This window comes from Fukomys damarensis, unplaced genomic scaffold, assembly GCF_012274545.1.
Source record: "Fukomys damarensis isolate Sample0158 unplaced genomic scaffold, DMR_v1.0_HiC HiC_scaffold_14, whole genome shotgun sequence".
NCBI lineage: Eukaryota > Metazoa > Chordata > Mammalia > Rodentia > Bathyergidae > Fukomys > Fukomys damarensis.
The window spans coordinates 1,667,136-1,681,996 of NW_022900926.1; the positions used below are offsets into that span (position 1 = coordinate 1,667,136).

Genomic DNA, 14,861 nt, shown 5'->3' on the forward strand with positions numbered 1-14,861 from the left:
CCGGGGGGCGGGGCCTGCCCGGGGGCGGTGTGTCAGGGGATCCGCACCCGGTGATCCACAGGGCTGGTGTTTGTATACGGGGCAAGGTGTGGATCTGATCTGAGGTCCCCTTTCTACTCGAGTATGTGTTAGCATTTGTTCAGAAGGCTTCCTTCCCACAGTGGCGTCACCCCGATGTCCACAGTCGGTAGATGAAAGCTGCTGTGGGACTGTCAGGCTTTAGTCTATTCCTGTGATGTTATCTCTCTTCCTGTAGCCTCGAAAAGAGTTTTGAGATCAGATTGCGTTTTATTTCCAGTCCGTATTCTTTGTAAAAGCTTTTTTGACTTGATACAGGACCTCACTATGTAGCCGAGGCTGGCCTCAACCTCATAATCTACTTAGTAGCAGTAATGTCATGTGACTCTTGAACCACGTAACCCTTCCATTCATTTAGATCTGTTAACATTTTCGTCAGCTCTATCCTTGTCACAATTACCCCAACGTCAAGGGATTTGTGAGGAAACCTTTTTGGTGCTATGTAAGTGAACATTTAAAGTTTCAATTTCCAGTTCTTTGCTAATATATAGAAATAGTTCATTTTTAAAACATCGTGTATGCATTTTGTAAAAGCCATTTATGAATTCTGGTAGCTTTTTTTGTAGATTTTACCATATTCTGTATACAGCAGAATTTATTGTCTGTGTGTGAATAAAGATAGTTTTACTTCTTGTGCTGCATACCTTTTGTTCCTCTTTGCACTGGCTACAAGCTCCCACACAATGGTGACTGAAAATGTTGGGAGCAGACAGCCTCTCCTTGTTTCTGATCTTAAAGGAAAAGTATTCAGACTTCAGTTTGAATCTTAGGAAGGTTAGCCGAGGACTTTTTTTTTTTTGCACTTGAACCCAGGGCCATGCTTGTGCCAGGCAAGCAGGCTACCTCTGAGCTCTGACTGAGCCTGAGCTGCAGGTCTGCACACACACTCAAGCTGAAGACCAGTTACCTTCCGATTTTAGATGCTGAGCAGTTTTATCAAGAATGGGAGTTGGATTTCATCAATGCGTTTTCCTGAAATGAGTGAAATGATCATTTGCCTTTTCTTTTTCCTTTTTTAAACTGCACTTGTGCTCCTCTTAAAAAGGTATTTTAAGTCCTAACACAGGACCTGTGAATGAATAGTACCTTTTCCTTTTTTTCAATAGTGGGGTTTGAACGCAGGCCCTCCTGTCTGCTAGACAAGCGCTGTACCACTGAGATGTATCTTCACTCTCATTTTTGAGACAGGGTCTCCCTTTTCTCGGCCTCCCATACAGGCATGTGCCACCATGCCCACCCATGTGAATGTGTTTCTATGCAGGGGCCTGTAGAAGTAATCAAGTTAAAAGTATGCCAGTAAGGTGAGACCTAATCCAGTATGACGGTGTCCTCATCAAAAGGGTGCAGTGCCATGCCTATAATCCCAGCTACGCCAGAGGTTGCTGAGGCAGGAGGATTGCCAAGTTAAGAACATCCTGGGCAAGACCCTGTCCCAAAATAAAAAGGGCTGAGAATGTAGCTTCAGTAGTAGAGTGGCCCTGAGTCTAGTCCCTATTACTGCAAAAAAATGAAAAATAAAAGAGCATTGAACATAGAAACACACAGGAGGACACTGCATGGGGAGACACAGGAAGCTATTCAGGAGCCAAGGAATGCAGGGTTCCCAAAGGCACGAGAGGAGCCCATGAGATGCCATCTGCCCGGGAAATGGGCAGAGGCCTCCAGGAGGTGGCCGCAGTCTCATCTCTCTTGTTCACAGCACGTGTGAGGCTCCTCCCTGGCAGCCTGGGAAACTCCTGCATATGGTAAATGACCATGAGCTTTGATCATGAAATCAGCTTTGGTGTTCTGAAAAAGTCCCACTTGGTAAGGATGTATTCTTCATTCCGTGTATTGTTAAATCTGCCAACATTTTGTTTAGTTTTTTAATGTGTTGTTGGGATGCTGGTCTGATTTTTTTGTTTGCCTTGTTTTATCAGTGTGATGCTAGCTGCACAACATGAGTTAGGACGTTCCCTGTCTCTTTTGGTTTTCTAGGAAAAAAAATTATGTAAAATTTGTATTTCTTCCTTAAATATGTTAGAACTTACTAGCAAATCCATGTGACCCAGAGTTTAATTACAAACTCTTTGCAAGATAACCATTATCTCAGCTGTATTTCTGAGTTTTAGTTCTTTGCCTCCCAGGCATTTGTCTCATCTTAGTTCTGAGCAGGACTCGCTTGTAATATTCCGTTATCACCCTTTCATACCTATGTAGTCGGCACTGCTGCCCGCCCTCACCTCCATGACCGAGACTTGCTGTAGGCGGTTGTGTCAGTCTCTGTGGGCTGTGGCGGGAAGACGGCAGAACCCCATTTTTCTGTCTGGAGACGGAGAAAGGTCAGATTGCCCCTAACCTGCAGAGAGCTGTGCTCCTGGCCCATGGACAGTCACGTCTGTGTCTGTAGTCTCCTCTCACAGGGACACTTATCCTGTGCTATCAGCTCCCCACCATCCTGGCACCAAATGCAGTCACAGGGGCCCTGGGCTGCACCCTCTGACTTCAGGGAGGGACCCACTGTGGACTCAGGAGCGCAGCTGGTGCCCTCTCCTGTGGGCTCCTCAGTGGAGCTGGGGTTGGCTCTGGAAGGCCTTTAGGAGCAGCTCTCTTGCTCTCCAGCCAGCACCAATGGAGGGGGGGATTTTCTCCAGGTGCTTCCATTTCCTACGTGAGCACATGAAGTTCTTGGCGGGAAGGTTTGCCTGAGGGTGAGCATGTTTCTGTGGTACTGAGGATAGAACCCAGGCCCTTCTCACCGACCTTCATTCTCAGCCTATTTTTTACTTTGTTCTGAGACAGGGTCTCACTAAGTAGCTGATCTGCCAAGTTGCCCAGCTGGGCTTGATCTAGTGATTGCCCTGCCTCAACCTCCCAGGGAGCTTGGATTACAAGTGTGTGGTATGTGAAAACCTTTATGTCATAGGACTATAGAACCTTACACTTACACACCAGCACTTGTGTTTAGCCATTCATTAAAAATGTCAAGGTTAGCTCAGCACCACGCCTGCCTGGCAGGCAAGCACAAGATCCTGAGTTCAATCCCTGATACCAAAAAAAAAAAAAAAAAAAAAAGTTTAATCTTCCTACCACCTTATATGCATTTGGAGCTGTCCGGCATAGGAACCGAGTCATAGGATCCGAGTTCCTGGCTGTGGGCAGCAGAGCCAGGGCTAGGACGCCTCAGAGATGCCTTCCTGTCACTGCAACTAATAAAGCTTTCTCTGGAAGACTTTAAGATCTCTGCTAACCCTAAGAGTTTGGATATCTGGGATGGTTTTTATATAAATAGTGTCTTGCTAAGTCTTTGTTTGCCCTTCCATCACAGTATGAACCACTTACACATTTGACTAGCCCCTTACTTCTATGAACACAGCCCAGTGATGGAGGTTGTTATGCAGTTCTTGTCCATCCTTTCTCCTGTCCTTTTAATCTGTCTACTTCCCCAGCCCCACCCTATAGCACGAAAGCAGGATAAGGTCTTCCGCAAACAGAAGCAAACCCCATCTTACGTCTCCTGGTCCCAGGACAGCTGCTTCCTTCAAGATGGTTTTCACCACTGTCCTTGGCTCCCCACTGCCTCTCTCCTGGAGTCTGGCTTTTGGTGCTACTGCCGCCCTGGATCTGTTCTTGCTAAGATTATTTTCTGGTTTGTTTTTTCCGCATCTTTATACCTGTGGTACCTGGCATTCTGGCGGTGCCTGCCTGTCTCTGTCTCCGTCTGTCTCTGTGCCTCTGACACTTTGTTCTTCGGGGACTTTGCTTTCCTGCAGCTCTTGCTGCTTCGCATTCTCTTGTGGGCCTTACCTGACTTAAAGCCAGTTTCACAGGATGCCCTAACCAGCTCCAGCTGTTTTCCTGAGCTCTGGATCCTTGTGTGTCGATGCCTATGGATTACAGAGAAACTTCAACTCCGGCGTGTCTGAACTCAGACTTCACCCTTGTCCGTATTTGCCTTGTGTTCCATGTACCAGTCCCCAGCTCCCAACAGTTCTGTCTCCACACTGTTCTTCGTCTCCTGTCCCACATGCATCTCTTCGGTTTAGTGTTCATCTGAAGCAGGCAGGCACTCCAGCTCCTGCTGTAGTCGGGTTCCCACCTCTCTTCTGCACCAACTGCAGCCAGTGTGCCGAGTGTCCCTAAACCGAAGTCTAGTCACAGGGTGACCTGCTGCACATGCTGGAGGGGCAAGTTCGTCTCCTTACCAAGGATTCCTGTCCCTTCCTGGCATAAAGAAAGAGCACAGGCTTCAGTCCTTCCCAGCCTCAGTGTGACTGTGTGTGCATGTGGTGGGTGTTCCAGTGTCTCCACCCATGGTGTGGCAGGGTCAGCAATGTAAGCAGTGAAGTGTGGAGGAGCAGGGAAGCCTCTCCGTGACTGCACTCCTCCTCTGGCCTGAACGGCGCCCTCCAAGAAGGCCCAGCAGGATGCCACATGGTCTGGATGTGGCTTCAGCTGGCGCTGGGGCAGGCCCTTGCCCACCTGTCTCTTTAACTTCCTCATCGCCGAGCGCTGTGTGTGAACACAGCTTCCAGGACCAGATCCTGCTGCCCCACTGTCCCCATGACCTTCCTTGGGAACGCTCGGACACTGGACGAGGCAAGAATCTGCAGCAGCTCCGTGAGGACAGCGCCCAAGCTCTTTCTCCCGTCTCTGGCACAAGCACTGACCAGCCAGTCCTTGGCATGAATGGTCCAAATTACAAGATATGTACAACTAGAGGCAAGAATTCTCTGAAACAGACTTAACTGTTTTTCTTGGGAAATTTAATCTTTTAGCTGAAGGGGAAAAACAGTTCAAAGTACATACATCATATTATCTGCCTTAGTTCACTTAGCTTCTAAAATCTGTATCACTCCATCAACTAGACTTGGTATGCCTTCTTTTGGGCACAGAACAAATACAGTAGCCTGCCAAAGTGGACCAAGTCTTAAGGAAATGAAAGTCCGCGTTAAAATCTGACAATGGATGTCCGTCCATGCATCAAAACTAAATTGCCTACTGCTGAGAAAACCAACAAATAGGCTTTTAAGGCAAGATAAAACAGACTCAACTCTGTTTACACAGTGACTTCTGGCCATAAAGGACAGTATTAATCACAGCTACTGACTACTACAAGTTCTAGATCTCAACTACCAGAATACAAAAACCAAAAACCCCTAAGTTAACAGTTTTTTTGATATACTTGAAAGTCCACAATTTACACAAATGCTTTTATTCTAGCATTATAAATTTAGACCATTTAGTTAAAATTATGCATGATAATGGAAGAGGATAACATATTTACCTATGCTGATTTTATTATGATTACTGAAGTCAAATAATTTGATTATCATTTGATTATTAACGCAGTAAAACTTCTGTTGGCAAGCCTCATGGGGTTAAAAGAAACCAACAAAAACGAAAAGCGTTGTTTGTTTTAACAAAATTTATTATGTAATTACAAAGATTAAAGGCTCTTCCATCTTAAATAAAAATAACTTATAGTTACACTCATAATATAGTACCTTATAGAGTGATTCCAATAAATATCATAGGAAATACAGTGCATTTCAAGTCGGAGAGACCGACCCTTTCTCCTTCACAGTGTCTGATGCAGGAGAGCCTGTGCATGCTCTCAGAACAGTGCACACCAAGCAGGGCCAGCACAGTTCCTTCAGAACGTGAAGTACCGGGCAAACCACTCCTGGCGTTGGGGGTCTGGAGAAGCCACAGGGGAAGCTTCACCCTGAGGAGGACTAGAGAGAGAGAGCAATCCTCATGAAGCGGTTTGAAAAATAAAGGCCAAAGCACATCAAACATCAGTGCGGATTGCCACAGCTGACTCCCCGCCAGGAGCAAGCTGCGTTGTAGGCTGCTACGCCACCCCGGAGAGCAGGAGCCCAGCACAGCCCGGAGGAGAGGCGAGGCGAGGCACTGCCATAGCCCAGAGGAGCACAACCCACAGCTGAGAAAATCATGTCACCTTCTTCAGCTGCATCAATTCCGAAGGAGTTGTAGGAATGAGAGAAGATAAGGTTCTCTCAGCACCTGTCACAGTTCAGTTGAAAATTTAGGATCTAAGTACTTGTTCTTACAAATATACCCTTAAATATAACTAAATTAAGTAACAATCAAGTTCTTTACTATTTGCATATGCATATTAAAGGTTCATTTCATAGTTCCTTAAGCAGACGCTCCAAGAAAAGGAAGGCATTAAAAACCCAGTTTCCCTTCTAACTTTAAAGTTACACAGTTTACATGTCTCTTAATTCTAACTACAGAGTCTCTGGGCTACTTGAGAAAACAAAAGAATCCCTACCGTCTCGGGCAATTACAAGGCACCAACACGTAATGGAAACTCCCGCGTCCTGCTCCTTGGGCTCATGCACATGCACCTTACTGAAACCTGAATGCACCCATGCGCAGGGAAGCAAGCAACAGAGGATTTAGCAGGAGAGTCACAGATACAGGGGACCACTTGTTATTCTTGCTGTGTTAAGTACTCATTAACTACGTCATAAGTCACTTAGCCCAAAACAAAGAAAAAAACTTCTCTATTTATAATACTCTTATTATCTGCTGAGATTTAGTAGAAATAAAAGCAGCAAAAAGAAAAAAAAATCAGTGGTAAAAGATGAGTATAAAACATAAAAAACAGCACTTTTTGGGCCAGGGATTTAGCTCTGGTGCTGCACCTGCCTTGCAAGTGCAAGGTCCTGAGTTTGACCCCTGGTACTACAAGAAAAACAGTACTTTTTGACTTTATCTTATGGCTGATTGCATTTCACTCAAAATTTACTTGGAAATACATGTGATCAGTAATGTGGCAATGATTTAAAAGTGGACTGTCAATTTTAAAGCTTATTCAGGTTTTTTATTTGCTTACATATATCATAAGTTCTCATAACTTACATACTTTTTATTTTAGCAATAAACCTATGTATATATCAATGTCTGGCAAAAAAGGAAAAATTATGTAAGAGAAAAATAAGTAAAAATGAAGTTTTTCAATAAGGATGGATTATTAATGAAAAATTGGTGACAGGACTGAAAATGAATCAAACTGTCCATAAATACTGAAATTTAAGCACATTGAATTACATGGATAGTTCAACATTTAGAAAACTGATGACAATTAAAAAAATTTTAAACAGTCAAAAAGGGGTTCTAGAGAGAACTAGATGACAATGAAAATATTACACATTAATGTTTCTTAGGTTGCTATTAAAATAGAGGATATCTACAATGTAAGAAGACCAATTTCTCAGGTTAAAAAAGAAAAGAAAAAAACCACTGGTGAGACGGGGCTCACCTCAAAAATGTCTTGGACTGTTTGGGTGGCACTGGCTGTGGAAGTGGCTTGCTGCTGTTGAACTCGACATCATGGACTGGAGAATTAGGAATGGGGTCCAGGCGGTTAGGATGTCCATTGCCCACTCCGCCAGATTCCAGAGCACTTAGATTGGGAACACTCACAAACCTGTTTGTTGGTGATTTATCATTCTTCTTCTTTTGCTGCATTAAAAATAATGTATGTGAGGACAGTCTCTGCACAAGGTCGAGTGAGAAAACAGGAATAGTGGCGATGAACATTGGGCATGGGGCAATTTTGGAAGCGTTGTGTTAAATGAGGATGTTACAATTAACCAGTGTTCCCCAGAGTGTGGGCTGGGGATCTTTGGTGGTGTTATCTACATGGAATCCTCCATGACAGACGCCGCCCAGGACAGGAAGAACGAGAGGCACCGAGGAGAGCTTCACTCAAGTCCCCTGTGAGTCTCTCACTGCAACACTAGGGAGAAGAGGAGGTGACAGGAATTCCAGGGGGTGAAGAGAACCCAGGAGGACCAGGGGGCAGAGTGGAAAGAGGTGGTCTTGCAGATACCGTGAGGTTAAACTGACACAGGCTAACATTAGGAGGAGGAGAGTTAATCACAATTTTAAAAGAGAGGTTGGTGAACTTTAGTCATCTGTCAGAGGGAGGCAGTTCTTGCCTAGAAAGAAAGGAATGAGAAAATGCTTGGCAAAGTTGTTTGAGACAGTCTCACATTTGTACTTTAGTCCTAAAGCTGACCTAGAGAAATAACGTAATTTTTCCACCTAAATATCTTTCTGAATAGAGAAAATTAAATCTGTATAATTAAGTGTATCAGTTAAATGACACTGTCAATTGGCTTGCTTTAAAAAGTTAAAGGATATAAAACAAAAGTTATCAAAGATTTTAAAAAATGTAATAAGTCTTTAAAATTAAGGGAACAACTGCAGATGGTCAAAATCTATCAATTTGCAAATTACTGACTTAAATCTCAATTTCCACCTCTAGAATCAATGAGCATCACACCTTGTTATGCCCCATAAAAATTAATGTCATTCATAATTTAGAATATTCTCACACTTTGCTCATTATATATGCTAACACATTTATAATTTGTTTTGCAAAATAACTGCAGTTTTAAAAAATGCAATGAATACAGAAGACAGCACTGTTCTTGGAATACAGTCATCCACTATCTAGACATTTTCCTCTGTGTACTACTGCGATTCAGAGTCCCTGACCAGGGTCCTACTTTAGCCTCTCAGGCAAGAGAAAGGAAAGACGCCTTATTCAGAGCTGTGTGTGAGAACTGCAGCCACGACGCCAGAAGAAGCGGGAAGTTCTCACAGAGCCATCTCATGTGCATTTTCTTACCCTAGTCACCAGAGGACACAGTTAAACTTAAGTTTTCTATATTAGGAACTCAAAAGTGTAACTGATAAAGTTCTACACTAATGGTTGTATAGCAGAAAAAATAATTCCAACAAAATAAAAATTATATTTTGTTTTCCCAAGTCTCACCATCTTGCTTTATAAGTTTATGTCACTTTACATTATCAATTTAAAAATGAAAGTGAACTCCAATTCATTCATCCATTATGTATGGAGAGCTTTCTGTGGGACACGCAGGCAGGGTGTTGAGTCTACAGGTACAGGAGCCCACATCTCTGTTAGTCATTCTTAACATCTTTTATAAAACACTGAAGTTCAAACTTTAGAGCACTTTAACTTGGGAAGGACGAAATCCCAATTTAAAATCAACTTTAACACTAGCAACTTTTATTTACTGTATTGGTTTCTTCCAAAAGATTTTTAATCTCTGAAGCCACTACATACAATTATTTATTACTTGCTTTGTTGACAGAATAGTCTGTGGTGACTTACACAAAATGGGGTGAAATTTTGCAACTCATTATGAAAACAGACACATACAGAACTAAAAAAAAAATTTTGCTAGTTAAAAATATTTTGGGAGCTTTATCCTATAGTGCTCCAGGTAACTGACCCAATTTAAAATCATATCCCTATGTCACAGTGTCTCCAACACATACCTTGGTCAATGGATTAATAACACCAACAGTAGGTCTTGAGTTAAACACTTTGTTGAAGTTAGTTTCTCGGTTGAGTAATTCCAGTTGATAAAATTTATTGTCCTCCTATGTAAAAGAATTACAAACATCTTTTCAGCATTTTCTACCAAATATTTACATACATAACTGTATAAGCGCCATTTTATTCAAAGTAATACAGTACTGGAATGAAGGCTTATTTGCCTTGTTTGAAGATTTCTGGACCTAACTGCTGGTGTCTTTGGGTTGCTGAAAGGTAGGCAGGATTTCAGTACTTGGTAACCCTTACTCCCAGGGACTTGACTTCACCCTCCAATACTTTTCCTTCAAGGCTGGATCTCAGTGTTTTAAGTGGTCCAAGCTCTGCCTCACAGGGCCGGCTATGCAGCTGCAACTGGCCTAACTGGCGTGGCTAAATTGTTCCCCTTTATGAAGATGACACTGTGACACATTACGGTGCTTCAGTCCTAGGCAACAGATTTAACGTCTGATCTCAGGACTGCATTTTAGCAGCAGTACCAGGGAAAAAGCGAATGGCCCCTATAGTGATAAAACCTTTGCCCTTGGCTCTGTGAACAGCAAGGACTGAATGAACTGGGAGGCTGGCCTGGGAAAGCCCCAAGTGGGCCAAGCAGGGGCAAAATGAGGGCGCAGGGTGTGATGTAGGGTAATGTCGATTTCAGGGGACTGCTGCACCACAAGACTGCACCCCTCTCAGTCACCACTGACTTCAGTCCTTGGTGTCCAAGGCTGCTGTGGAGTGTGATGACCCTGGCCCTGGCCCTGATGAGCCATGCAGCTTTAGAAAGATACTTTACTCTCTGGAGTCTCAGGCCTGCCTGACCTGTGCTGAGGACGAAATACAATCATCCTGAAGCCCCCCGACCCCCGTGAGGGCTGGACAATCCAAAGCCATTTCTATGGGCAGTAGGGGAAAGGCATCTGTGAGGTGTGCTCACCCCCAGTGTGCACTGGGCGGTGACACTTCTTGAGTCCCTGCTGTCCGGGAGCACTGTCCCTGAAGCCTGTGCTCGCTGGACAGCTGGGGTGCCAGGGATGGAAGCAGCCTGACCCACTCTGTCTCCAGAGCCTGCTCTGGGTTCCCCAGGAGACCTGACTTTAACCCTGCCACTTATGGCAAGACTTCCAGTTCCCTCAAAACAGGCCAAGGAAATAAAAATTTAAGACGCCTGAGAGATAAATGTTGCTCTTATGCTTTCTTTGCATGGTACTATCCCAAGTTTTCAGTCAAAGTGATGAATAAGCACACAACGCTTTTTGTGCTCTATTTCTACTTTTTTTTTTTTTTTTTTTTTTTTTTTTTTTTTTTTGTACCGGGGATCAAACTCGGGTCTATTTCTACTTTTACTATAAAGATTTTCATTCATTAGTGGCAGAAAAAGCAACATTTTAATTACTGACCAGGGCTTACCATTTTAGAAGATGGAAATGTTTTGTGAATTTTAAAAGTCACTTTTTATTCTTAAGAAATCATGGCTTAGCAAAGGCAGCCCATACAGTTAAATCTGCATTTTCACTCCTGACAGATGTCTCAGAGCCCCTCTTGGAACACCCCAGTCCCCCTGCCCCGCCTCAGGAGGCTGGTGAGCACTTTGTGCAGAAGCCAGCTAGGAAACAACTGTGCTTAACCAGGAAGTGCAGGGAGCAGGCTACTGCACACACTCTCCTCGCCAGTCCTTGCTCTATGGGTAGCGCGCGCGCGCACACACACACACACACACACACACACACACACACACACACGCCCAGTGCTGGGGTCCTAGAATAAACATTCTATAGGTATCAAAAGATTTTTAAAGCAAAAGGCACAATTCCCAGTCCTAATTTTTAATTATACTTATCCTCATTCATAAACATTTTAATAATCTTTCAATCATAATCCACATATTTGGTACTTTCTATTTGCATTTAGCACTGCTTAAAATATTTTCCCAGCCAACTGTCTACTATTAACATGTTTATACCAAAACCAAAATATCTTACAATTAATTTCTTTATGACCTGGTCTCTTTCTGTAAGCATGATTCTTAATTCTGCAATCATCTGTATATCTTCAGGTTTTGATTCTCTCTTTAGATATTTTTCTTCCATTTCTTCTAATCTAAAAACAAGAAAATCTTCAGCTTATTGATACGTCTTGGACACATTCTTTATAGGAATATCTACGTTTTCCAATTTATCCTGTTAAACACGTGCACAAAAGTTAAAACAAAACCTTTCCCCCCTTGGAACTTGCAGACCGGTCTCTGCGGGCCGCAGTGAACTGTCTGGGGTGAGACCCCAGCACTGACACAGCTCACTGGCAGGAGCGGGCCGTGAGCACCCCGCTCTGAGGGCACAGCAAAGAGACAAGGATGGAGATGAAGACACACATACAGGACACCACTCCTTCCTGTCTTTTGGGGCACACACTTGAGAATCTGTCATCAGACACAGTGCAAAGTGGTCACAGGTGAGACGTGTTACACTTCCTTGCTAGCCAATACCTCTCTGCATGGAAGGACCGAACCACACTGAAGACCAGGACAGAAGAGACTTTGAGGACAGACCTCAGAGTCAGGGCAGGGGCAGAGTGGAAGGAGGCAAATGGAAGCTGCTGGCTTGGTTTAGGAAAAAACTGCTTGCAGTTCTAAAACATAATTGTAAAATAATGAGAGCAAGTAAAATGTGTATTATTTCTGAATAAAATGATAGCATTTAAACTTTAAAAAATTGTGGTTGATGAAGATTCACAGAATAAAATGTATTCACTCAACAAACACCGAGTGACTTCAGGATGCCCTGCCTTCTAGAGAAGTCGGCGACCCCTCCCTGTCCCCGCCCCAAAGGGTCCTGGACTCTGCATTTTACAGACTTGATAAGAGCCGTCCACTGACTCAGTGCAAGCTACAGAGCCGGAGACACCCTCCCTGGCGCCCTGCCTCATCCCCAGCTGAAGTCCCAGCTTACTGTGGGCGGCCAGGGTGACGAAGTGTGGGCTAGGAAGCAGCTGCCTTGGGTCTGCAGAGCCTTGTTTCATGACCTTCACTTCTGCTCTTCAGTGACTACCGTGCAGCTGCGGGCTCACATCGACAGGGAGGGGCTTGCTCTTGTGTTTTACGGGCAAAGGTTTTAGGGAGGCTGAGAAACACTCTCTAATCCAGGAAATGGCATCTGGCTTGAAGCTGAGCGGCCACCAGAGGCCACTAGAGTACTGTACTTTCTTTTAGCATTATAAGCAAGATATGAGATTTTTGAGCTGAGCAAGAACTGTGGCATTAAGTGGTAGCCAAAACCTAAATTTAAAGCTTTATTTAAAACTATCATTTCTTAGGTCAGGCATGGTGGCACACACCTGTAATCCCAGCACTTGGGAGGCTGAGGCAGGGGGATCGCTGTGAGTTGAAGACCAGCCTGGGCTACATAGTGAGTTCTAGGTCAGTCTCAACTACATAGTGAGACCCTGTCTCAAAAAAACCAGAAAATAAATAAATAAATAAAAATAAAAATGAAGCTATTATTTCTTGGTTTCCTCATACAAGGAGAATTTAAGATAAAGTGAGTCTTAAACAATCATTTACAGTTTCTGAAACTCCTTTATTCTGCCCTGAATTTAAGTTCTAATATATTTTTATTTAGTGTAAGCATTCTTTACCTACAAAATTATTTCAAGTTAATTCTCACCACAAAATATCTATACACTACCAATTTAGTAAGAGATACCTGCTTATTAAAGGGGAAAAATAAGAAACATAATTTTCATAAACAGAAAAACATTAAAGGAGAGAACAAGTAATACGATATAAATTTACCTTGCAAAAATACTTTGAAAAGTACCAGTCTTTCAAAAGTGTCATAGGAAGAAAACTTGGTGCTGTTCTGATACCCACTCACGTCAGCACTAGCAGACGTTCCCTCAGTCACCCAGGTGGCTCTCGAAACCATCCCTGCTCTCAGAGACCAGGCAGGGATGGCCGGTGCCCAGACAAGTTTGTTCTTTGTCTTTCTGATCACAAGGAGGAGACCTTCGATCTGTTCTGTGTACCATAAGGGGTCTCTGTAACACAAGCTTTGCACCCCATTTCATGGGATGCAGGCAGACCCCGAGCATCCACGCCAGCTGGGACCCAGCATGTTTTATTGTCATAGAATTTACATCCACACTACTATAGCTCAGCTTTTACTCAGAGTAAGGAAAATGTTTTCAATTGTCATGATAATTTTATTACAGTGATAGCAACTTTTTCTGTTAAATTTTAAAGTAGAAATGAGCTTATTAAAATATTAAGAAAATACTATTGTAGGTAGCCAGAAATGACCAAATACCCAGAATTTATATCTGGATGATTTCAGCTGGGAAACAGCCCAAGAGGGAACCATATGAGTGCCTTTTACTCAAATTACACAGCCCTACCAAGAGTCAAACAATGACAGAATCAAACATAAATCTTCTAACTAGAGTCCCAGTTGGATTCTCACCAGGCACACATGCCCTCTTTTGTTTTTGTGGTCTAAAAATACATAGGTCAATGTCTGTAGTTCATGAAGAAGACAGATCTAAAACATGAATGTTTGATAAACTGAGTAAAACTGCAGTTTTCCAAGTGATGGACCTCCCATGTTGTTTTGTAAAATAAGAAAAAAAAAAGACCAAAAAATCAGCAAGTCGACACTTTAGCACCAAATAACTGAGACAGGTACTGCTCGTAAGGACAGAAGATAAAACTCAGCCCCTCAGTGGCGCCAGCACAGTTGGGCTGCTCGGGAGCCACCTGCAGCTGAGAGCCCGTTTCCTGGACAGAGCAGACACAGCACGCTCACTGCTCAGAAAGAAACTGGTCTGTGAGTGGTCTGAAGCTGGAGGCCGACCACCTCACCACAGCAGGTTTCTGTTGAAAAAGGAATGCCCCAAGCAAAGTAGAAAATGAATGACAGGCATAGGAGAGCCGGTAAAATATCTACCAGTAACCCGAATGCTTCAGTTATTAAAAGACAGTACTATAAAAAAACTAAACTTCACTTACTGTCAACTGAAAATTCATCATGTGCAAAACCATGTAAAGAACAATAAAAACAAAAACAGACACAACTCTTTCTTTTTGCAAACTACCATTCCTAAGGAGACAAACAGGAACAGACAGAGGGTGTTCACTTGTGAGCCTGACTCTGCGTGACAGGGGAGGGTGCCGGGATTTCCACCTCTCCCCAGTGTGTACCACGGCTGGGGAAAGCGACACCCAAGGCGCTGGGGTCTATTGGGCCCCATTTCTGCAAGTGGAACTGCGTGAGGTTAGTAGCTCCTTCTACAGGGAGGTCCCCGAGCTCCACTGTGGCTCAGAAGAATTTACAAATTCCTCCAGGAACAGCAAATACCAAGCTCACTGCAATCAGGACAAAAAAAAAAAAAAAAAAAAAAAAAAAGCAAAAATATTAAGAGG

General features: G+C 43.4%; 1 protein-coding gene across 10 annotated transcripts in view; it reads right to left on the minus strand.

The window, feature by feature from the left end:
* Nucleotides 1-5,482: 5,482 nt before the first annotated feature.
* Fam184a (family with sequence similarity 184 member A) overlaps nucleotides 5,483-14,861 on the minus strand; it is a 63,520-nt gene continuing 54,141 nt past the window's right edge. For 5 of the 10 annotated variants that reach the window (XM_033763208.1, XM_033763209.1, XM_033763204.1 and 2 more), the window contains 4 exons: nucleotides 11,428-11,545; nucleotides 9,406-9,510; nucleotides 7,352-7,554; nucleotides 5,483-5,795 (listed from right to left, as the gene is read on the minus strand). In XM_033763208.1, coding sequence (XP_033619099.1) covers nucleotides 5,714-5,795; nucleotides 7,352-7,554; nucleotides 9,406-9,510; nucleotides 11,428-11,545 — 508 coding nt within the window. In that variant the 3' untranslated portion in view covers nucleotides 5,483-5,713. Of the gene's footprint in view, nucleotides 5,796-6,358; nucleotides 6,446-7,351; nucleotides 7,555-7,634; nucleotides 8,034-9,405; nucleotides 9,511-11,427; nucleotides 11,546-14,861 lie in introns of those variants that run through there. The other 5 variants (XR_004517111.1, XM_033763202.1, XM_033763205.1 and 2 more) reach the window with 5 other exon arrangements.